Consider the following 23,544-nt stretch of genomic DNA (forward strand, 5'->3'; position numbering starts at 1 on the left):
CAGGATTGATAAAGCCTGCCATAGGGGTGACTGTTAGGTTACCATGTGCAGTGATAGGTGAGGTATAGTGAACCTATACCTCAGCAAGGGGTGCATGCACCACCTTACCCAGGCTGCAGTAGCAGACCTGTGGTGTCATTTTGGGTGGCTTTCCAGGGGTGGCATAATACATGCTTCAGCCCCTGGTCGGCCTCTGGGGTACCTATGCCCTGGGTACATAGTATACCATATACTAGGGACTCACAAGGGTACCTCAGGATCCAATCTGTGGTGTACCTAAAGTACATGCAATCAATTTAGAGAGGAAGCAGCTAGGCTGGGGCCCTGAATAGCAGGGTCCCAGCCAGACTAAAGTCGAAAAACAGTGAAACACCAGCAAAAAGTGGGGGGTAAACATGTGAAGCAGATCCTACTCTCTTACATCACACAACAGAGGAAAGCAAAGAGGTCTATACCACTCAGAGTCTAAAGGGAATCTGACTAAAGCCGAAGTGTGATCACCAATTAAACCCACAAAAGAACATTCGAGAATCACATATCACGGATCTCCTTACTTTCCAACTTCACACAATAAACTTGGAAGCTACACTTGAAACTTTCCATTAGTCCGCACATCAGAATGTAATTGGATTTCTCCCATTTCCCAACTAACTATGGACAGTAGTCCTCCCTTTGTTCATTAGTGCCTCTTGTTTTTGCCAAAAGTACTCCTCCTGAACCTCACTATCTCCCATACAAAATGTGCCTTTCTCTATCCATGGGATCATACGACTGCACCTACATGGGAGACAAAAACACTGCAAGCTGAGCAAACGTTCACGTAGAAAATTAAACATAAAATTCAAATGTTAAGGCCTTTAGTCAAGTTAGCGTGGCAAGCATCTCAGTACATATTTAAATGCATTGTTATAGATACATATTCAGTGATAAAACGAATGCAGAATACTAATCAAATGAGAAGGTGAATGTATAAGAATTAACAATATTATTCAAACCACACAAGTGCAGATCTGTATGAGAACTGCAATCTGATGACAATGTAAGAAAAACATTAGTATGCACACTCACAGAAATGTCAAGATTATACACTAAATGCACTTTGTGTCTGTTCAAGCGCACTACATTATGTTAATAATATTAAACCTCACAAATACATGAGACCATGTGTACATATATATGGCATGGTCAAAACAAAAAAGAGTGAAGCCAAATTATGCTGCTCCGTGTGTGCAGAGAAAATGAAGGAAAGTGTACAGTGCTACCATCCATAATGCGACTATTGTGTTTGTGCAGTCCGAGATACTTTGAAGACCAGTACACCTTTCACAGTCCTCAGTAATATGTAACTCACAGTCTCATAGTTTCAGCATTGAAAAACGTTAAAGGGTATTTATTCACAACAAAATCAGTCTTGTTATTCATTTATCTGATACAGGTAACAAGCACCGGCATCACCAATATGTTTGTCTTATTTTAGTTAATTGTTTTGTGACACTGGATACAATAGCAGAAAACTAACAGAGAGGCGCCCCTATACTGGTCACAAGCCGCACTGTGAAAAACAGATTTTAGTATACATATGACACCCTTTTTGAAAGGATTCCTAGTAATGCTTTTTTGACCACACCCGTTTTAGAGACTGGCCCCCAACCTTTTTTTATTCCACTTAAAACACAGTGGAGGTTCATGCGTTCAAAACCTCTCCAGTCCAGGGCTCCCTTTGCATTCTGGGTAGAGGTTGAAGTGGGCAGGATCGGAAGGAGCCCAACGTGCCCAGACTTCTTCAAGTTAAGAAAAACAGTTCCCTTGCTTTTTGTGAAAAGACAACCGTCCCAGGATCATTAATTCGAAGTTGAAATGCTTTCGCTAAAATGTGAGGCAGGAAGTCTCCTATGCTGTGACACAGAGGGAAGGGCAGACAGCTAAACAAGCCTTCTTGCCAGGATGACTGCTTGACTGACAGAAATGTAAATGTACGCAACTGGTTAATCTGCAAATGTAAAGGGTGCTTGGAAGCCGGTATTGGCTTTAATTGATGGAATCCATTGAAACTTCCTGGTGACACATTTATTCTTTTTGAGTAGTAGTGCAAGGGAGTTACTTGCTGAGCTGTGAAGCGTGTGCTTTTAAATGACAGTTATAACAAAATTACACTATATACAGTCTGGGTATTACAAAAATATATTTTTGGGAAGCACTTTGTTTTGTTACCTTAAACCTATTGGCACATTTTTTAGCAGTCTATTGTGCAACGGAAGTTTAAAATAATGATTTACATATGCATAGTGCTTTATGTCACAGACTGGGACATCGAAGCATTAAACATACACAGGTCACTATTTTCCCAGGCATCAAACAGGATGCAATTCTGTGCCTCTCTGGTGGTTACACATACCAATATCTGAACTGTATTAGATAATAGAGGTTTCATAATGAACGATAGTGCATGTCCCATTGTTTAACTTAACTTACTTGCATGAATAATTCATGTAAGCTGTGCCTTATAGTTATCTGAAGGTGAAAGATCGAAAGAAGTCTCAGAAAAGTGTTTTTTTAATCCCCGCCCTCTTTGCGCGCATCACAGTTCCCATACTTCTTTAATGCACTATGTGCACTGATTCTGGGACATGGAGTCTAGATTTTTATTACGATACTAATCCCAGAAGGGTATTAAAACCAAAATGGCTGAGTGTAATATTCACGCACTGACCTAGGAAACTTGAAATCGCCGCATTAACAAAAGAGCACTCATCCCCCGTCATAATAAGCCTGCAGGATCTACTAAACATTCATCCGCTTAGGCCCCTGTGGAGCGCACTGTGGTCCAATGCCCGTCACAGCCCTATTAGCGACTCCTCTTCTGATAGTTCCTCCGCTGGTTAACACAAGTAGGAGGAAATGGCGTGCTGATGAAGTCAGAACAAGCTGAACTGTAACACACCGATGCATGATTGTTAGAGACGCCCGAGAGAAAATGTAAAAAAATAAAATCCTCTAACGGAACGCCGAGGCCACAGGCTGTAAGGAATCATACTGTTTTGTGCGCATGCTTCCCGCGCATGCGCAGTAACACAAATATACAGGAAGTTTCTTTCTGAGATACACCCGCTGCCAGGGGCGACGGGGCTGAAGCGAGGAGAAAGCCGCTTTATCTGGAACTAAGAGCGTCAGCTATGGCTACAACCGAAGGTGGCAGAGAGAGGTGAGCATAAAATTGTGCCTGTTACGGATTTAAAACTGGAGTTAATTGCCGTGTTTTCAGGTTGCTTATGTGCGATACGTCTTGTGTGCAGTCCTGTGTGTTACATTTCAATACTTGAGTTGTGGCACTTTCAAAGTTGAATGAATAAAGCAGTTATGTACATGCAACGCGATTTATTTCAGTAATGGCTCGCATGTTGTGCGCCTTGTAGTGGTGCTCTAGAATGGACGTTAAAACACCTGAAGTGTTTATGCAAGATTTACAATGAATAATACGTAGGAACAGCGGAGCATCATGCCAGCCCACGTAATCATTTTGCAAAGTCTGTGACCGCCTTTTTTACCTGGTGGATATATGCATGTGCGCGCGTGTAGAGATTTAAACGCGTTTTGAATTTAACACCGAAGAGCCAGAGACCAGAAGAGCATGCATCGAGTGACATGGGCTGCCTGTCATCGGTGCAGTGCGTGCCTCTGTGCTCATCTTTGCTACCTCTGACATGCAGTGAGGGGAAGATAACAATTGAAGCACGGGGACAGCCTGACTCCTGGTACCATGATCAGACAGAGCATAACTTAATATTTAGAGCCTGTCATAAGTGCAGCTGCCCCTTTGCTCTCCCACATGTGTCCGAGGCTTACAGGTGCATCCACAGTGTTCAACAGGCTTCCCGGGCCACATTCATACGCTTTCAGACCCGCAACTGCGCCTTTGAGTATCAGTTACACATCCTCACCTTTGTCTCTCTCTCGCCTGTGGCCATATTACTATAAAATGTGAAATTGCCATAATAACCGAGTTATATATTTATGTTTACTTGCATCACATCTCGCCACAGAATGGCATAACGTAAACTTTTTTGACCAGCGTTTCCCTTTACCCGAGGGCCCCCCATTACATAACTTTTTTGGGGCAGGTGGGGGTCGAACTTGCGTTGTATAAAACTGCAAAAAACGAGCTGTTATATGGCTAGAGGAGTCTCTGCTTTGAGACCATATTTTCGATTAAGAGGTGTATTTAAATCTGAATATGACAGTCCAATGGACACCCCTCATGCATTGTTTTCTTTGTCACCACCAGGAATGTTTTAGATCGGGCGTTACCCCAAATTTTTGTTTTTATTAAAAAAAAATATACATACTTTCAGGGGCTTTCTGTCAGCCCTTTTCATCCATTATTATTATAATAAATGTTTATTGTCAAATTAATAAAAATCATAACAATCATGGAAAATAAAAGCAGCGAGTTTCTTAAAACAGAGACGTCAAACTTTTTGAACAGATACATTTCAAATATTGAGGTAATCCAGCAATAACATGCCGTACAGGACCATTGAAATCACATAAAAGTAATATTTTGTTCACAACATAATTATAACATTTCATTTCATTACGTCTCTATGTAATGATAAAAACTTCCATGCTGACAATCTTTGCTGTCTTGCCCAGCCCAGTAATTAAAGTGCCTTTGTGCAATCCCTTCAAACAAGCTATATTTAGCGCAGACACATATGTGTAATAATAACGAATAATTATTTCGTCTATTAAGTGCATCCGTTCCTCTTCTCAAAGCTTAACTGGGTCTTATTAAGATCGAGTATGAAAAAACCTATGTTTCAGAACGTTTTCCCAGACAGAACTTAGTGTATTGGGCTGGGGGCGCTTGCCAGTGCCACCGGACTGCTTTGAAGGGCACATTTGGTGCCCTCCTTGCATACTCCAGTTGAAACCGGTTCAGGGAGCCGTTGGCTCCCGCACTGGCGCAAGACTGTACGAAGGACAATGGAGTATCCTCCCTGCTGTCCACCCCTCCTCTGGGAGGGACCCCTGAATTGTCCCAACCTTTCATTTGGGTACTTAAGAACTTACCTAGGGGTGGCTCTTCATATTCGTCATGGGACAAGATTCAGATCCAAAACCACTACTACTTCTACCGTCTGGGCACTTTGGACTTCGCTTTTGGGAACCGTGGCTGCATCTGGTAAGTCTCCTGTTTCTCCTGGTCTCATCGTCCTGCGAGTCTTCTGCATTGTCTGTGCCTGTGCTTCATCCAGGTTCTTCTCCAGGCCTGTGGGCATCAAAGACACTTGAAGGTGTATCCCTTGGAGTGAATTTCTCCTGCATCTGCAGGCACCGCAACTAAGCTGGCTGGTGTGCTTCTTCTGACGTGCTCCGGACTTCTAAATGCTCAGCAACACAGGTGGTGGTTCTACAACTCCCTTGAGGCCTGCACTGTCTTCTCACCGAGTTTGAGGCCAGTAACCCTTGTTGGAACCGCTGGAACAGCACCCCTATGTACCGCGTTGATTTGCAGTTGCCAAGGCTTGTTGACTCTCTTCTCTATAGTTCTTATGGCTCCAAGTAGCTCCAGCCTCCAGCATCTGTTCCTGCTAAGATCTTGGTCCTCACCGCAACCTCACTGTGGGCGTGCATCTTTGGTGAGCTGCTCGAGGTCCTCCCTGCAACTCCTGTGCCTTCTGCCTTTGGGTCCTCTTGAGGGTCTTCTTTGGCTCCTGGGGGCTCTCCTGCTTGCTTGGGGCCTGTCTGACTCTCCTGTTCTTGGTGAGTCCCTTGGACCTTGCTGGTCACGACACTGCACCTTCTTCCTTTTCCACGTCTGTTGCTGCTGGCAAGGCTTGTTGTGGCTCCTGCCGGACACCAACCCCCTGGTTCTCGACTTCTGGCATGGGACAGTTCCTGAACAGCTCCTGATCTTCTTAGCATCTCCTGGTCCTCACAGCTGCAGTGATAAGGTCACCGTCAACTCTCCTGCATCTTCCGTCATAGGTGGTCATTGGTCTTCTGTGCCTCCTGGTCACTCCCGAGTGGCATAGACTCTGTCCCTTCTGCTTGCAGATACTCCTCTTCAAGAATCCATCCTTGGATTCCACCGGACTCTTTCACCTTCTTTGCCAGCGGCATCTTCCCTGAAGTCCTCCATTGTGGCCTACAGCTGTTTCCGACGCCACTTCGCACCTATGCACCGGACTTCCTGGTGTAGGTATCCTAGTTCCTGGGGTATCCACGGTGTGGGGTGACTCTCCAACCTTCCATCTTCCATGGGGTATCTTCAGGGTTCACTGGGATGGGTCCTTCTTCTTGAAAACTGCAACCGTGACTTCCCCATTGACTTGCATTGAGTACGCAGCTGTGTTTCCAATCTGCACAGTCCCTGGGTACTTACCTTGGGTGGTTCCATGGGTCAGCAGCTCTTCTAAGTCTTCTGGGTCAAGTCTCGACTTCGGTCGCAGTTCGCATTCCACTTTATTAGTATATGGTTTGGTCTCCCCCTGGAGACCACTGTGCTATTTACCTCTTCTCCTGTTGAAATATTGTGTGTATTGTGTTTATATCTCCAGGTAGGAGATATACCAATTTGTTAGTGAGTGTGTATAATAAATATTACTATTTTTAGAACTACACTGTGTGGTTATTTTTTTGTTTAAACTGCACTACGTGATTAGTACTGGTAAAACAAGCTGCTTAACACTCCTTCTGGACTGAGCCTGAAGGCTGCTCTCCACTGCTACCACTTTGAGAGCTTTCTAAGGTTGTCCACTGAAATCACCATAAGGATTGTCTGGATTAGTGCAGGGTGCTACACTTAAATAAGGGTGCACCATATACTAAGCCAGCCTCCTACATTGGTGTGTAACGTTTGGGATTTAAGAATGCACTGTTTAACAGCTAATTTAGGTGTGGATTAAATGAAAAACTATCAGTAGCATCAGGCACATATAAAACATTTTTGTACACAAATAAGTGCTAATGAACGTTTTGATTGGTTATTAAGGGTCTAGCACAACCCTTTCTCCAATCTTAGGTAGTTTCGTTTTCACTATCGTAGGTAGGTGCAACACCACAATACACCATATCTTTAGTTACAACATGTCTTTAGTTATGGAACCCAGTGGGTCCCAACCCTCTAGATACAGTGGTCTTAAGTTCCAGCAACTAAGGAACCTGTGTGCCTCTAGAAAATCAAAGACAGATAGTAACCCCACCGCTAAGCACCTCTTGGAGTTGCTTATCCTAGATGACCTCCTGAACCCTGATAGGTCAGAAGACCAGGACTAAGTGGGTAGAGATGCTGCAGAAGATGGATCATGAGTGGTTGCTCCTAGTGACCTTAATTCTGAGTGTGACCAGGAGGAGTCTGATGACTCCACCCTGGTGAACTCTGATTCCCCAGGGACTAGTGAAGATGGTATAGAGGGTGTCCCTAGAGGTATGTCCACCTTTGTTCCTCCCGGGAGGGCGCAGAGAATGCATGGGAGGTCTAGATCCTCCTCTGTCCATTCCAATGATTCTGTTAGTTCCATAGGGACCACCATCTCTACAAAGAGGGAGACTCTTTAGAGAGGGAATACCACCTGATCAAACTTGAGAGAGTTAGACTCTCTAGCTCAAGCAAGACCAGTTGGCCCTTGATAAAGAAACTCTGAAAGTCTAGGGCTAGGAAACATTTGGCACTAGAGTCCCATGGTGGCAGCACTATTTTCCCTAGAGTCAGGGAATCCTCCTTTGATACTTGGAACCTGGGCAGAATAGGCCCTCCTTACCAGGAGGGGGATGATATCCATAAATGGAGAAGTGGTGGAGAAGTGTGGCTCAATGGTTAGAGCGGCATACCCTGATGCAGAGGTCTGGCCCGGGACCAGGGTTCAATTCCCACCTTGGCGAGTATTGGGCTCAATTTCCTCGGACCCGTTATTTCTCGCCTCGGTGCCTATTCTAATCATGGGTCCCACTTTGCAACTCTGGGCAATAGCTTGCTTAATCTCCACAACGGCCCCAACAGCGCTGGGATGCCTGGCTTCACCTTGGGGGTGCCCAGGAGTGGACATTTCACAGCGAAAAGCCAGGAAGGGTTCCACAGCGGTATGAGTACAGCGCCAGGACACCCTAGGGTAGCAGTGCGCTATACAAGTACAGCACATTTACATTTATATTTAAATGGATCACTGCTTTAGAGAAGGCCTGTAAAGTTCAGAAGGTCCCTCAAGGGCAGTGGGCAGCTACCCTGTGTCTCCCATTTGCTAACAAAGGTACAGACAAGCTCCTCACTGTTAGAGAATAGGATGCTGACAATTATTCAGTCTTAAAGAGTGCCCTCCTAAATGGGTTTGTCTTAACTACTGAACAGTACAGAGTTAAATTTAGGTATACCCACCAGGCGCACACAAGACTGGGTTGATTTCATAGACAATGCTATTAAGGCTCTGGAAGGCTGGCTTCATGGAAGCAAGGTACAGGACTATGAGGGGTTGTACAATTTGTTGATGAGGGAGCGGAGCCTTAATAATTGTCAGACTCAACAACTTCACCAGTACTTGGTGGTCTCTGATCTGACCTCTCCCCAAGAATTGAGAAAGAAGGCAGACAAATGGGTCCGCATCTGGGTTAAGCAGAAAAACCATGGTGGTGGAGGTGACCAGAAGACGCAAGATACTTTTTTTTTTTTTTGGTGGAGTTTTATATAGCGTTAACTAGACCCGAAGGTATCAGAGTGCCAGTTACGTTCCATACGGACGTATTCATTTTTGTTCGGCATGGGGAGATTAAGTGATTTGCCCAGAATCACATAATGTTGAGAGTCCCTGCCGTGGCTCGAACCCGGTTCCCCAGCTCCGAGGTAGACCGCCCTTGCCGTTAGGCCACATTCTCTCCCCCCCCCCCCCCCCCCCACACATTCTCTCTTCTTCTAAGGCCCAAGAGAAAGGTGGGGAGAATAATAATAATTTGATTGCATTATTAATTAAAATCTTACAATTCAAGAATCACCAATACTCAATCACTAAAACGTATCTACACAAGAGAGTTCATAAAATACATTAATACGCAAAAATCAATTAATCATTATTACGATTCATTATTACTAATATTAAAATAACAATTATTTACAGTTATAAGTTCTTTACTTTTGTGCAATATCTCACATGCAAATGTTACTCTAACTGTCAGCAACTTCCAATCCTAATATGCTTGAATCATTAACTTCCAACTTCTTTCTTACAAGGGTCATACATTTAGTAAAGTTTGCAATCATTATATCCATTGGGTTAAAACAAGCTAACAGAGCTTGTCTACATGATTGTATCCCTCTTTCATTAAAACAGGTTTTTAAATACTTCTTTCTTTCAACCTTTAATGATGTACAAATGCAAACCAAATGTATAATATTTTCTTCAAATCGGTTACATAGTCTACAGGGGGTTGGCTTGGTTGGTCCCAGCCAAGGCTTAGCATGCATTAGTCCCGGCAGACTACCAAATCTTGCAGACATAAATACGCTTTTTATTTGTGTTGTCCACGGTATTTCTAGATATGGTTGCACTTTGAGGGTAGTGTATTCATTCACCATCATCCAGGCATGTAATCGTTTAATAAATAACTCTTTATCCTTTAGAAGTGATAGATGTTTTGTTAATCTATTAATTCGTTTTTTAAAAGATAATGGTGTGCAGACAGTTCTTTAGTGCTGTTTGAAGGTATGTAAAATAGCGAGAAGTTTTGTTCTGTTGCATTTCTTGCCAGAGTAGACAGCTCATTGGGTTAAGAATATTAGTTTTGATTTGTTTCCATACTTTTACATACTGGCCCATCCTCGCAACTTGCCGATTACAAAAGCCAAATTCCAGTCGGATCTGGGCCGCTGATGCATTAACCGGCAGTCGAAACAGCATTTAAAAATTTTTTGTTATAGCATTGTTCAAAAGTACAGAATCCATACTGCAAAGAACTTCACTTCCATAAGTGAGACTGGGCATTCATTTTGCTTTTATAACCTTAATAGTGGCAGATAAGTTGGACCGCCCAAGGAGCTATGTAGTGAACGAAAGGCCATAATCAAGCAGTTACTTCTTTTTTTTAGCTCTGTTTTGTGTTGAGAAAAGGAGCCCTTCTCATCAAACCATAAACCCAAATATTTGTAGTGTTTGACTAGTTCAAGGTGCCGACTTTGTAAATACCATTTTTGTTTGCTATGGCTCGATGCCCTATTGCAGACGACCATTATTTTTTTTTGTTTCATTTATTACCATCTTATTCTTAGTACATTGATATTTTATTTAAAAGTCGCTGCAGCCCTATCTTTGTTTGGCTGAGTAAAATAACATCATCAGCATACAATAAATTCAAAATTTGTTTGTTAGCCAATTTTGGTGAGTGAGCCAACTCGTTATCCAGTTCTTCCGTAAGGTCTGCTAAAAATGGATTAAATAAGTACGGCGCTAATACACATCCTTGCTTTAGACCTTGAGATGTATCTATTCTTCTTGATAACCGTGAGCCATCACCTAATAGAAACCCTTGTCCATGTCTCGGTATATAATAATTGAATTGCTTTTACACGGCCAGCGTTAATACCATAATTTTCCATCTTCCTCCATAAAATGTGTCTATCTACACACTCAAATGCTGATTCAAAATCAACGAAACATAGAAATAGCGGCTGTTTTTTCATTTTGTATTTTTCTGTTAACATTCCAAGTATTAATATATTCGTTGTTGTGCCTTGTCCTTGTATAAAGCCCGATTGGTTTGGAGGAATTAAATGCTTTTCCACTGCCCATTCTGTTAGTTCTTTTAGAAGAATAGATGCAAATACCTTAGCTTCGATATCTTGCAGTGTTATTAACCTATAATTAGCAGCATTTGACCACTCACCGCTCTTATAAATAGGTGAGAATATGGAACCCCTCCAAGAGGAAGGGATATTTGATGTTTCCACCACTTGACTAAATACTAATGTTAAGTATTTGGTCCATAGTAAAGGATTCTCTTTATAAACAAGCATTGGCATAGCCAATAGGTCTTAGTTATGCAGCACAATATCCTTGGTGCAACAACATTAACTGTTGCATGGTTAAACACTTATTAGGCCCCAAAGGCGAGACCTATTGGCTATGCCAATGCTTGTTTTCAAAGAAATCAAAAAATCCATGTAGAAATAAACTGATCCCAAGATGAACAGCAATCTTCCAGCAGCCCGGTTCAGAAATTAAATTCTTTTCACATCCTATCTTCTTTCATTCCTCCCTCCCCAGCCGCTCCTTTCTGGCCAGATGCTACAGAGAGCGCATCAGACCTGCCAACAATAGTGAAAGCTCTTAAGTGTATTCTTTGTGGGCAGAAGGCTGGGTGCGGGCAGTTGGGATATAGGCTTTTTTCTAGAAACAGCTCAGTACACTAGTCTCTTGATTACCAGTGCAATTTTGCATGATGATTCCTGATGATATAAATTGCAGAATGATTCCTGATTATATAAATTGCAGTGGTGCACATTTGCGTTACCTGAGCAGTCCACAAATTACATTTTCGCCCGTGGACCAGTATTATTTTGGGCTGGTCAGAATAGCAGTACGGGTGTTGCAGCCTAATTTCATCAGTACAATGGATGCAATCCGGAAAAGTCTGTAATTGTATTGCTGCCAGCGCAGTGTGTGTAATGTGCAACCCGAGTCCCTTTATTGATCCTCTGTTACTCCCCTGCTCCATCCTGCTTTAATTTGTTGTTCGACATTCAGTTGCTACCTACCGTTCCTCCTTTGCTTACCTGCCCCTTTTTTTGCTAAACTTTGTTTGGAAGAATCCGATAGATCCAATTTGCTGCTAGGCTTCACCTATCTTTATATTAAGCTTGCGCAGAAACAATTTGTGTTTTTTCATTTTCCGCTCCAAGATGGGTGCTTGCCATCCTTGAAAGGCCTCATGTTGCTCGTCCATTTTGTTATTTCTTTGCCGATGCGCTTCAATATCGGAAACAAAGGATTGCTTTTCTTTTCCCTGATGTTATTCAGTATCTGCAATGAGTACTGGCAAAGCTGAAAGGTGGGCTAATGGCTTTGCTAGATGGGCCCTATTGGCTTTGCCAGTGCTCGTTAGTTTTACTCTAGTTAACAGAAGTCTGGGAGCAAACATAGAGCTTCATGGCAATCCTAATGTTGGCAGGAGTCCTTAATGAAATGGAACTGTCCTCCAAAGGATTGGTGGGCCCTTAGCGGCCATGATCTTGTGAGTAACACAGAGGGCCTTGAATTTAATCCTTTCTGCAATAGGAAGCCAATGCAGCTGTCTAATTGCTCCTCTCGCTGATTCTCTCCGTGGAACTTGCAGGAGAATTCTTGCCGCACAATTCTGAACCTTCTGAAGTATGCTTATTGTGGATTGAGGGACTCCCAAATAGAGGGCATTAGCGTAGTCCAGACGTGACAGAATTAATGCTTGGAGAAGCAGTTTTTTTGCCTTGAACGGAAGAAGAGGCAACATTTTTCGTGCTGTTTTCAGTATCCCGAAACAACACCCAGCTACCTTTTTAGCCTGTATCTTCATGTCAAGTTTGGCATCAAGCCAAACTCCTAGGCTTTTGATGTGATTTTTAGGAGTAGGCGTGTTTCCCATACAACTAGGCCACGCGAAAAGCAGGCTTGAAGGCAGAGGTCTACCCAATAGCATAAGGTCAGTTTTTGCTCCATTTAACTGAAGACACGACTGCTTCATCCAGACTGATATTTCCTCCAGACATCTGGAAAGATTACTTCCAGGCTGTTCTGGATCTTTGGGGGAGACTATCAACTGGGTGTCGTCGGCATATGTGACAATTTGAATTCCAAACATATCCACTATTTTGGCTAATGGACTCATATAAATATTGAAGAGCGTGGGGCTTAGTGAAGAGCCCTGAGGCACTCCACTCTTCAAAGGCACATTCTTGGAAATCACATTGTCCTCAAAGACCTGGAATGTACGGCCTTCCAAGAAGGAGGCTATCCATCTCAGTGCTGTTCCACTCACCCCCATCTCATGACATCTGGAGATAAGGATTCGATGGTTAACAGTATCGAAAGCCGCACTGAGATTTGAATTTGAATTTGAATTTAAAAGCATTTATTAAGCGCGCTTTTACCAAGCGGTTTCATGGCGCTTTATGTGATGCAGTGGTCATCAGCAGCGAAAGGCTAGGCAGTGTAAGCTCGCACAAATAGGAAGGTTTTGAGATCCTTCCGAAACTGTACATAAGAAAGCGATGTGCGGAGAGCAGCAGGAAGGGAATTCCAGAATACTGGAGCGAGAACAGCGATCCTCGCTCCACCAGACTTCTGTTTCTTAAAGCGGGGAGTGGCCAAGAGAGCCATATGGGTGGAGCGAACGCTAAGATACCAGCTAGCTTGTAGGCAGGGTAATGAGAAGGCACAGGAAGCAGCACTGGAGTGGGAGACGCTAGTGCAGGCCCTTAGGGATTATTGCGCCCCCAGCGATTCTGAAAGTGAGGAAGCGGCTCGCCCCAAGTCCCGATAGACGATGGCACTTTTCAGCTCTGTCGCTTTCCCCACGGGTCCGTTAGCAGATCCTGCTGAGGTTGTTGTCGTGCGCTGATGGCGGGGTTGGGTGGGTTCTCTTTGGTTTGTAGTGGTTTTGAGGGTGGAGGGTTTTTCTTTCTGGGTTTATAGGCTTGTTTGGAAAAGCAGATGACGGACAGTGGATCATCAGGACCAGCTTCGGCATACCTCTGAGCCCCCCTTGAATTTCGCCGCCCGACCCCAGGGTTGTGGGCTGAAAGGCTGTGTAAGAAACCTACGGCGGGGGGACGGAGGGGTGGGTCTCATTGATCTTGCTTGTTATATAATGCTGGTCGATTATGTAACGATTTTTCTGATTCCTGCAATAAAAATATATTAAAAAAAAAAAAAAAAATGGGTGGAGCGAAGTTCTCTGCCCGGGAGGTAGGGCTTAATAACTGAGCATATGAACTCAGGAGCGGTGCCCGACCTAGCCTGGAAGGTGAGGCAGCCAAGTTTGAAAAGGGCGCGCTCTTTCACCGGAAGCCAGTGCAGTGCTTTGAGCAGTGGAGTGGCCCGATGGTATCTAGGTAGGCCATGAATCAAGCGGGCAGCCTGATTCTGTATCAGCTGTAAGCGGTGAATCGCATAAGCAGGAGCCCCATTATAGATTATGTTGCCATAGTCAATGCGCGATAGTACCATGGCCAACACAATAATCTTTAAAGCAGAGAAAGAAAAAAAACGGGAAACTTTCCTAATTATCCTAAGGGAAAAAAAACAAGAGGAAACCACTGAACCAACTTGTGAGTAAACAGAGAGTTGTGAGTTCAGGAGAATCCCAAGAGTTTTGACTTTAGGTACCGGAAGTGGGGGGGCACCGAGTGACAAAGGCCAGCAGGAGGGAGACCACGGACTGCAACCACCTCCGGTCAAGACCAACTCGGTCTTGTCCGGGTTGAGTTTGAGGTGGTTGCAGTTCATCCAATCCTGAATGAATGTCATAACTGTCTGGACATTAAGAGCAGATGAGGAAGAATGGGAAAGATTGAATATTAGCTGGAGGTCATCGGCGTAATTAAACACCGTGACCTCCAGCTGTTGTAACGAAAAAATGAGGGGGTAAATGTATAGGTTAAATAAGAGAGGGGAAAGTGATGAGCCCTGAGGAACCCCGCACTCCACCTTACGGGAGGCCGCGGTGAAGTCGGCCAAATGGACCGCTTGAGCCCTCCCAGCTAGGAAGGACTCAATCCATGAGAAGGCCAAGCCTTCTATGCCCGCCGCCCTGACACGGTTAAGGAGGATGGAGTGGTCCACCGTGTCAAAGGCGGCGGACAGGTCCAGGAGGATCAGGGCTTGCGGAAGGTTGATGTCAATACCTTCACGCAGCTCGTCCATTACCGAGATCACCACCTTCTCCGTGGAGTGCAGGGGGCGAAAGCCAGCTTGACAAGGGGAGAGGCAATGGTTAGCCTCTACATGGGTGCTTAAGGTAGTCGTGACGTGAGTTTCAAGAACTTTTGCCAGGTAAGGCAGAAGGGAGATGGGGCGGTAGTTGGAGGGGGAGGATGAATCGGCGCCAGGTTTTTTTATGATGGGTATGACAACCGCTGATTTGTGTAAACTGGGGACAATTCCCTTCCTTAGTGAATCGTTAAGGAGAGTCAAGGGTGGGGTAGGGCAGGCTAAATAAATTTCCCTGAGGATATGGGCTGGGGCAAAATCCAGGGGGGAGCCCGATTTAACCCAATGAAGCAGCGGGGGAACTGTGTCATTGGTCAACAGCGGAATGAAGTTTAATTTAGGGGCCGTGGGGGGCGGGGAGGGATTGACAAATGTAGGGGAAGGCGGGGGGATATTAAGTTTGATTTTGGCAACTTTGTCAATAAAGAACTCGTTGAGCGAGTTACAGAGGGACTGGGAGGGGGGTATAGTAGCCGTGGCTCTGCTGGATGATGCCAGTTCATGGACCGTAGAGAAAATTTCCTTCGAGTGGGACTCTGCTCCCATTATCCTGCTCGTATAGAACTCGGTTTTGGCCTCAAGAATGCCCTTTTTATAGGTTTGTAAAACAGACAGATAGAGTGTCTTTAACACGGGACTATAAGTTCTTCTCCAAGCTCGCTCGGCTCTCCTTGCAGCTAATTTCTTTCCTTTTAGGTCTGGAGTAAACCACCGATTGGCTGCATGGGCCCGCTTAACTGTAAGCCGCCTCAGGGGGGCGAAATCATCACCCGCCAGGGTCAGCCAGTTGTTGATAGCGGCCAGTTGGGAAGTAGCTGCAAGGCCTGCAAGATCGGGACTAGTTTTGGCCAAGGTCGAACAGAGAGAGGGCATGTCGATTTTGCCCCATTTCCTAACCCAGGTGTTTTTGGGGAACTGGGGTTTGGCCATCGGAGTCAATGCGAGGGAAAAGGTAATAATGGAATGATCTGACCAAGAGCACGGGGATATTGTAGGGGATGTAGATGGAATGTTCAGTGCCCAGATTTGATCCAACATATGACCATGTATGTGAGTGGAACTTTGAATGAGCGATGAAAAATTCAAACTGATCATAAGATCAGTAAACTCTTTAGATTGGGGACTCTCAGCAGGGTCATTGGGCCAGAAGTTTAGGTCCCCTAAGACTAGTACCAATGAGTAGTTAATCACCAGGGTAGCCAGGAGAGCCTGAATCCTTGGGAGAAAAGAAGGGGTTAGTTGAGGAGGACGGTAAATTAGGACAAAAGTAAGGGGTACCTGATGGAGAGTCGAGCGGGCTACAAGGTAGTCTACATCAGGAATAGAAGGGGAAGGGAGAATCTGAAAGCTGAAATCAGTCCGAGCTATTAGGGCCACTCCACCACCTCGTTTGCCCTCTGAGCGGTCCGCTCGAATGGCGGAATATGAAGAGGGCAATGCGGCTAACACATTGGGTAGGGAGTTAGCCTTGAACCAGGTCTCTGTTAGAAATAAGAGATCTGGTTCATGGGTGTCAATGTAATCGAATAGCTCGTACTGATGATTGACCACAGACCTAGTGTTTAAGAGCGTAGCTGAGGTACTACATAGCGGAACAAGAGGGACTGATGGGGGAGGGGGAGTGATGGGAGGCATAATGGGTGATAAAGCTAAATGTGGAGAGATCGTGGGAGGAAGGTGAGGAGGGGGAGATCAAGGAGGATTATTGCAGCTGATCCTCCTGAGTCCATGATTTTTCTTGCCTCCTCCACTACCGCGATCAGGGCAGTTTCAGTGCCCTGTAGAGATCTAAAACCGGTCTGTGTCAAGTGCAGGCAATCGTGCTCCTCTAAATAGGAGGAGAGAATAGTATTGACATATTTCTCCACTATTTTGGCTATTCCTGGGAGCAGGGAAATTGGCCGATAATTTGCCATTACTTCCGGGTCTGATCCTGGCTTTTTCAGCAGGGCTTTAACCATCGCCTGCTTCCATACTGCGGGAACCCTCCCGGCTACCAGTGAGGAATTAATAAGTGTTGCGATGACAGGGGCTACTTCTGAGGCGACCTTACACAGCACCGTGGGGGGTGCCTGATCTTTAGGGGAACCTGATTTAAGTTTGTTAAGTAGGGAGACCACTTTGTCTGAGTCCAGAGAGGGAAAAAATTCCAAGCTCCGACCCAAAGGGTCTCTTTTTTTTCTTCCATCTGAGGATCAAAGGAGGAATTGTCCACTGATGGGAAGGCTGAGTAGATAGCCTGCACTTTATCATGAACAAACTCTGCTATATCATTGCATCGTCCTTGTGGATCAGTGGGGCTAGCTGTGGTGCATGGAGGGGTGATCAAGGATTTAAAAATTTAAAAAATTTCTCGTGGGATATTAGGTGCTGATAAAATTTTAGCTTCATAGTACTTGGATTGTGTTTTGAGGATCTCTGCTTTATACAGTTTTAGCGCATCGCGATAAACTTGCTTTTTCTCATGAGAAAAATCTTTCCTCCACTGTCTCTCAAGTTGCTTGCAATTACGTTTTTGCCGTCTAAGCTCCCTAGTATACCATGCCACTTTTTTGGGACCCTTTTTAATATCCCTAAGTTTTATAGGGGCAAGCAAATCCAATGCATTTTTAATCCAATGGTTAAATTGCAAGTTTGCCAATTCAGGGTCGGTATCTAGTCGAGGGCAGGTTTCTTTAAGAATAGCGGCCCATTCCTCCATAGAAATATTTGACCAGTTCCGGCTCATAATTTTAGTATGGTTTTCTACCGTCCTGATTATGGAGGAGGACCAAGAAAATGAAATCAAGTGGTGGTCAGTCCAAGGGAGCGGGTAGGAATCCTCCATCCGGATAGAAGTATTAGAAAAGATGGGATCCAGCAAATGTCCCTTGATGTGAGTCGGACCCATCACCTTCTGGGTGAGAAGTAACACCCCTAAGGTGTCAGATACTTCCTCCACGTTAGTGGAGGAACGTGTTTCAAAGTGCAGGTTAAGATCTCCCAGGACACTAAAGTTCGGCAAGGAGCTGACCAATATAGATATATTATCCACCAAGTCCCCAATAAAAGATCCTATCGCTCCTGGAGGCCAATAGATTAGCATGCCTGAAAATGTGCATGTAGGGGTAAACTTGATAGAAAAGGAACAGCTTTCACAGTCACGGATCAAGCCATCTGCGATTCGACAGGTGAACGATTCCTTATGAATGATTGCGAGCCCTCCACCTCTAATCAAGCCTCGGTCTTGCCTCTTGATTGTGTACCCTTGGGGGAGTGCTTGGACCACTGCTGGGTTTGACCAGTCTGTAAGCCAGGTTTCGGTAACAAACAGTACATCCGGACTGGTGTCTTCCAGAAGCAGCCATATTTCTAATGAATGTTTTGGCAACGAACGGCAGATGGAGAAGTGTGTACCCCCTGCTTCTGCACTTAGGTTTGCCTGATCAGATTGTAGACGGTAGGACAACTGTTAGTGTTAGATCTTGGCCTGAAGGTAAGTGCAGGCAGAACATACTAGACATTTGAATATAAGCAAGCTTATAAACCGAGTATAGCATGATCAGCAGTGTTTTGATCTTTTGGAGTTGTTGTGTTAGTGGTCATGTGTAGGGTATATGAGGAGACCAACCGTTAAGGTGCTACTCTTGTCCAGACGGGAGTGTCTAATGAATGAACTACCAAGGAATTTCAAGTATTTTTTATCTATACAACGCATCAGGTGAGCTGAAGCACTCCTAACCTCCCATAACTAATGTGACAACATAAGTGCTACTCCTCCTCAACTGAAGATACCAGTAAATATCCCACACACGTCTGACAGTATTTGACTAACTTCCAAGAGTTGTCTCTGTTCATTGAGGCAGAAGCAAAAGGCAGCAGGACCACAGATGTTTACATAATATATTAGGAGCTTCTGGTTGAGAGGGAGGGACCGATGGAGGATCATTCTTTCTGGTAGTATGTTTTGAGCTATGTGCACCCCAGAGACACCTATGGGTTCAATGAACATTCAAAGAGCAAGACAAGAGAGTTACATTCTGAGTGGCTTATTCAGACTTTGGCAGACAGGGTACTCCTCCACCCTGTCTGCCTGCCCTGAAGTAGCATATGCTGCTATTTTTCCTGTTTGGCTTTCACCAAAGAAAGCTTGGCTTTCCCGAACACGAAAGCAAAAAACATGACCACCACACATTGGGAGAAAACTCCCAGCATGTCAGGGACATTTGTATTTTATAAAAAAAAAAGAACCCCCAGCTTTGGATACTTGATTTTGAAGCGCCACAAACTTTTTTGAGCTGCCACATTAGACATGGCCATGGTTCAGGAAGCTTTCAGCGCCTTCTATGGAGCTGCTACAATGGCACCTCTGCTGATGGCATAGAGATCTCCACCTGCTTGACAAAGATCTCTAAATATGATGATCTTTGTCTTGCAAGGGCTGCAGAGAAAATCATCAAACTCTAAATAAACCCAACTGTAAATCTCCAAGATCCTGAACAGTTTAAACAAAAAATATTTGATCATGACTAAAGATAAATGGTAATAATGATGGTCAGACAGTGCTTAGTTTGAGCGGGTGGTTTCCGGTGCTAGGCGCCGCACTTAATTATCAACACTGACACGTACGACAGTCTACCACATGGTGGCACTGTTCGTCTGATTTAGGGATGAGCATAACAATTGTTTATTGATCCCATATGTATTGAAAATGACGAATGGCTGCTGCCCAAGTCTTTCTTATAGCTTTGGGGGCCTGGAATAGTCTCAATTCTCACACTTGCAGGAAGGAGTGTGATGGTTAGAAGTTGCATTGGTACTGACATTGGTAGCACTGGTAGGGGTGGTGCAGGATTCAGTGGCCTCCTGACAATGGCAATTTTTATGTATTTTTTTGTTTTTACAAATTAAGCACCGTGGTCAGTAATGGAAAATGAAAACATTTACTCCTACAGGATGAGATAAAGAAGATGTGGAGTCACAACACAAGAGGAGTCGTCAAGGGGGTGGGGCAAAGTCATGATAGTGTTATGAGTAGAAGCAGAGCCAGTAAAATTAATGTATCTGCAACTCGACCTTCAATGTGTATGCAGCAAGCCTCAGTGTATAATATTGCACAAGTAGATCAGTTGGCTCATGCAAGTTCTTCTGTTATCTCTGGTCACAGGCTTATAAGTGAAAGTGAAATCTCAGTTTACCTCTCGGCACCTTTTGAAATAACTAGGTAGGAGTGTCTCTTTGTTTCCACTCTTCGGGTGCCATGGCTCTTAGCCAGTCGAGAATACAGACAGAAGAAACGGCCGCGAAAGTCATCGCAATCACGGTGAAAGCGAAAGTGATCGCGATAACGCGCTCTGTGCTCGCAAAAATGAAATAAAAAAAACGCGAATAGTGACGCGAATGGTGCGCACGCGCGACGGGAAAAAGTGCTGTGCACGTCGCGCGCGCTTGTGTGCGTAATAGCAAGGTGGTGACCAGCAAGGTAGCACTTTTGAAGCAGCTACTAAATGTCTCGCCAGAGCAGCGCATGCGCTGGCTCAGGCGAGACCTAAAAACCCGCTGGAATCCCATTTGGACCAGGAGCACCGTCAGATCTCTGTTTCTTTACAAGTTTTGATACTTGACTTTCCATAATAGAAATGCCGGTATTCTTTTTATCCTCTGCCTTTCTCAAATTAATTATGCCGGGACTCCAGTCCATGCTTGTATTTATATTGGAGTTTAGGTGTGAATGAAGGAAGTTGACCCAATCTAAATCAGGGATAACAGAGGATGTAGTTGCTCTACTAGATCTAGTTAAATTGGTAATTAAAGACCAAAACTCCCTTGCATTATTCTTTTTACTGGTATATAATGCCTTAGCCCAAAGTTCTTGTTTTTTTTTGCATTTTCTCAGTCCAAGTTCGTTTCTTACTTCTGCATTTATTTTCTTTAATTTATCTCCATAGATTTGATTCCCTGGGTGCTTCTTAACCAATTTCAAGATTTTATTACGCTCTTTTTAGGTCTCGCGCCTGCGTTGCAGTGCGTAGCGCTGCTCTCGCATCGAGAGACCTCTTGTACGGGGTTTCAAAATGGAGCCAGGAATCGCACACGCTCGTGCGTGTGCTTTTCCTTTTGTGCCCCGCTATTGGCCTTTGTGTGCGTGTTTTTTACCAAGAGAGCACGCAATAGGCCAAATGCGTACGCATTGCTCCGCCCATGGCCTATTGGTGTCTATTACGCGCACCAAAGGCCATGTGGTTGCAATGATCGTGCCCAGACACAGGTGTGATAATTGAAACCACATGTTTCACTGTGGCGCGTGCGCGCGCACCACTCGCGGGCGTGTTGTTTTTTTTTTTACAATGTCTAGTTTAAACTGTTAGCTGATAAATCGCGTTGGTGAGAATGATGGTTCTTCTGTAATAATTGTTATGCTTTGCAATTAATTAGTTTACGTAAAAAGCGCAGACAAATACATGTTAGACAGTATAAGTGGTTTTAATTTAAGGACATTATAGCCATTCTAATACCTTCCACTTCCGGAAGTCTGCCGGAACCTTCCGAAGCTGTCCCTGGCAGAGAAGGACTCCCCCTTGTCTGTCTACCGTGTCCCGGGATCAAATCCCCCCCCCGAAGCTAGCCCGGCGTTCAGTTCATCCTTCCCATGACGGCCCCAGCCCCAGGGCTTCCATCTTTCTTCCGAGTCCCGTTACCTCAAAGAAGTTTTCTTTCAGAATCCACCCATTTGTTCGTGTTTCCCAGAGGGCTGCTCTTGAATTTCCCGCGCATCGTCCGCCCTAGACAACCTGCAAGTGATTTTTGTAAATCTGAAGGTGGTACTGGTAATTAGGACAGTGCAACAAGTGCATTATCCCGGTAGACGAGAGGGAGAGTGTACGGCGTCCCTAAAAGGACACACGGGCAGTGCATAGCGCTGGACCGAGGAAGCCGCGGGTAATGCGATTGTTAACGGGGGACAGGAGACAGGCGCCACTCTCCCACTGCACACGGTCCTCTCGCTGCTAGTCGAGCTGTCTGATCCGCAGTGCACTGCTTAATCTGAACACAGCCAAGACTCGGGTCGAAGACTATGGAGGTGGGTGAGAGTGGATTTAAAAAAACCTGAAACGCGCAAGATAACTCAGCGCGAGATCGTGAAAGTGGCCATTTACTTGCTATAGAATTTCAGTGTGTGAACCTGGCAGCAGTGACTGCCGCCCGACCGTCCGACTGCTGACAGCGGAGCCTGGCATATCTAGGGCACTGCTGCAGTTCCCACTCCGAGGCACGCTTGGACGGTGGGGTCGCCAGTGGCTTCACGAGGCTCGTGAGCTGGGCACCCACCAAAGTTTCACCAGGCAGTCTAGGAAACCAAAACCACCCTGGTAATGTTGTGAGACGAATCCTCATACTACACTTAGCGAGCGAGCCTGACCACTGCAAGACTAGCTTGTGGGGAGGAGCGGGGGGTTGGGGAGGGAATGCCCCCCAAAAAAACAAGCATTTGCAATGCAATAGGTCTTGCATATACGCAAGTTTAAGCTAATGCCATTGTAAATGACAATGCCTTTTATTTATGTTTTAAAAACCAAAACATAAATAAAAGACATTGTCATTTGACTTGAAATTAATTTTTCTCTTCAAGAACACGCGCCGTACATCATCATTGAGAAAGTCCAGGTACTCCCCCTGAGCTTCCCGGAGCTTCTGTTCATCAAAGCCCGCCACATCCATTGCTAGAGAACACGACAAAAACAATCACGCTTTGTAAACCGTTCTCAAATGCTCGAGGTGAGCGCGAGGACGTAACGCTCTAAGTAGGCCCGTGGGTTGCGCGTGCTTATGTGGGTCAACACGGCATTAACTCTAATTGGCCGTTTTGCACCTGGATCACACACCATTTTCATTCCTTGCTTTTTTAACCATTGTTGTTTTGCATTCTGGGACTTATAGTTCTATGTTGCTATTCCAGAGACAAACGTAAAAATACCATAAATACGTTTCAATCCTTAGGTGTGTGAGCTCACTGCATTGGAACCAGTCGCACTATGTGATTGATTTTTCCCACAGCTGAAACGGTTCTTACTTGTGGGTATCCATCCATAGCTCAAGTATCCTGGCACGTACGTGTTATTTGGCTGTCCCTAGGAACGAGGATATACCCCCTCCCTATCCACCCCGCTCCCCCTCATCCAGGCCTTTTTTGTCTATTCAACATTGATTTGAATTCTGGGTACTGGAGTTTCAGATACGCCGCTTTGACTTCCACCAAGATAAGTGTTCTTGGCTTATAAGCCTGTACTAGCTGCAGGCGTCACACTAATATAGAATCACATGAAAGCCATTAGATGAATGGAGGATACATAATTGTAACTGCATTATGGTACCATTATGTAATGGAAAGAAAGGTTCTGCTGATAAAATAAACCACATGGCGGAGGGCAAATTGGATTGTAAATTTCACAGGAACCCGAGGAAGCTTCATTTGACTATAGTTGACATGATACTAGTTATGTTTTAAAAAAAAAATATTTCATATTTATTTTGATGCAGTTTGGAATAAAATAAGACATATTTCTTGAAAACAGGGAAACACTGAACATGCTGTTTAGTTGTCAGAAATAAAGGAAAG

The 23,544-nt window shown here is 44.7% G+C and overlaps 1 protein-coding gene across 1 annotated transcript in view; it reads left to right on the top strand.

Moving 5' to 3' along the window:
* Positions 1-3,070: 3,070 nt before the first annotated feature.
* The window catches only part of BBS1 (Bardet-Biedl syndrome 1), an 843,521-nt gene continuing 823,047 nt past the window's right edge, over positions 3,071-23,544 (top strand). The window contains exon 1 of the mRNA XM_085625445.1: positions 3,071-3,202. Within this exon, the coding sequence (XP_085481571.1) occupies positions 3,174-3,202 (29 nt within the window). The 5' untranslated portion in view covers positions 3,071-3,173. The remainder of the gene's footprint in view (positions 3,203-23,544) is intronic.

The sequence above is a fragment of the Triturus cristatus genome, chromosome 9 (genome assembly GCF_964204655.1).
Source record: "Triturus cristatus chromosome 9, aTriCri1.1, whole genome shotgun sequence".
Lineage (NCBI taxonomy): Eukaryota > Metazoa > Chordata > Amphibia > Caudata > Salamandridae > Triturus > Triturus cristatus.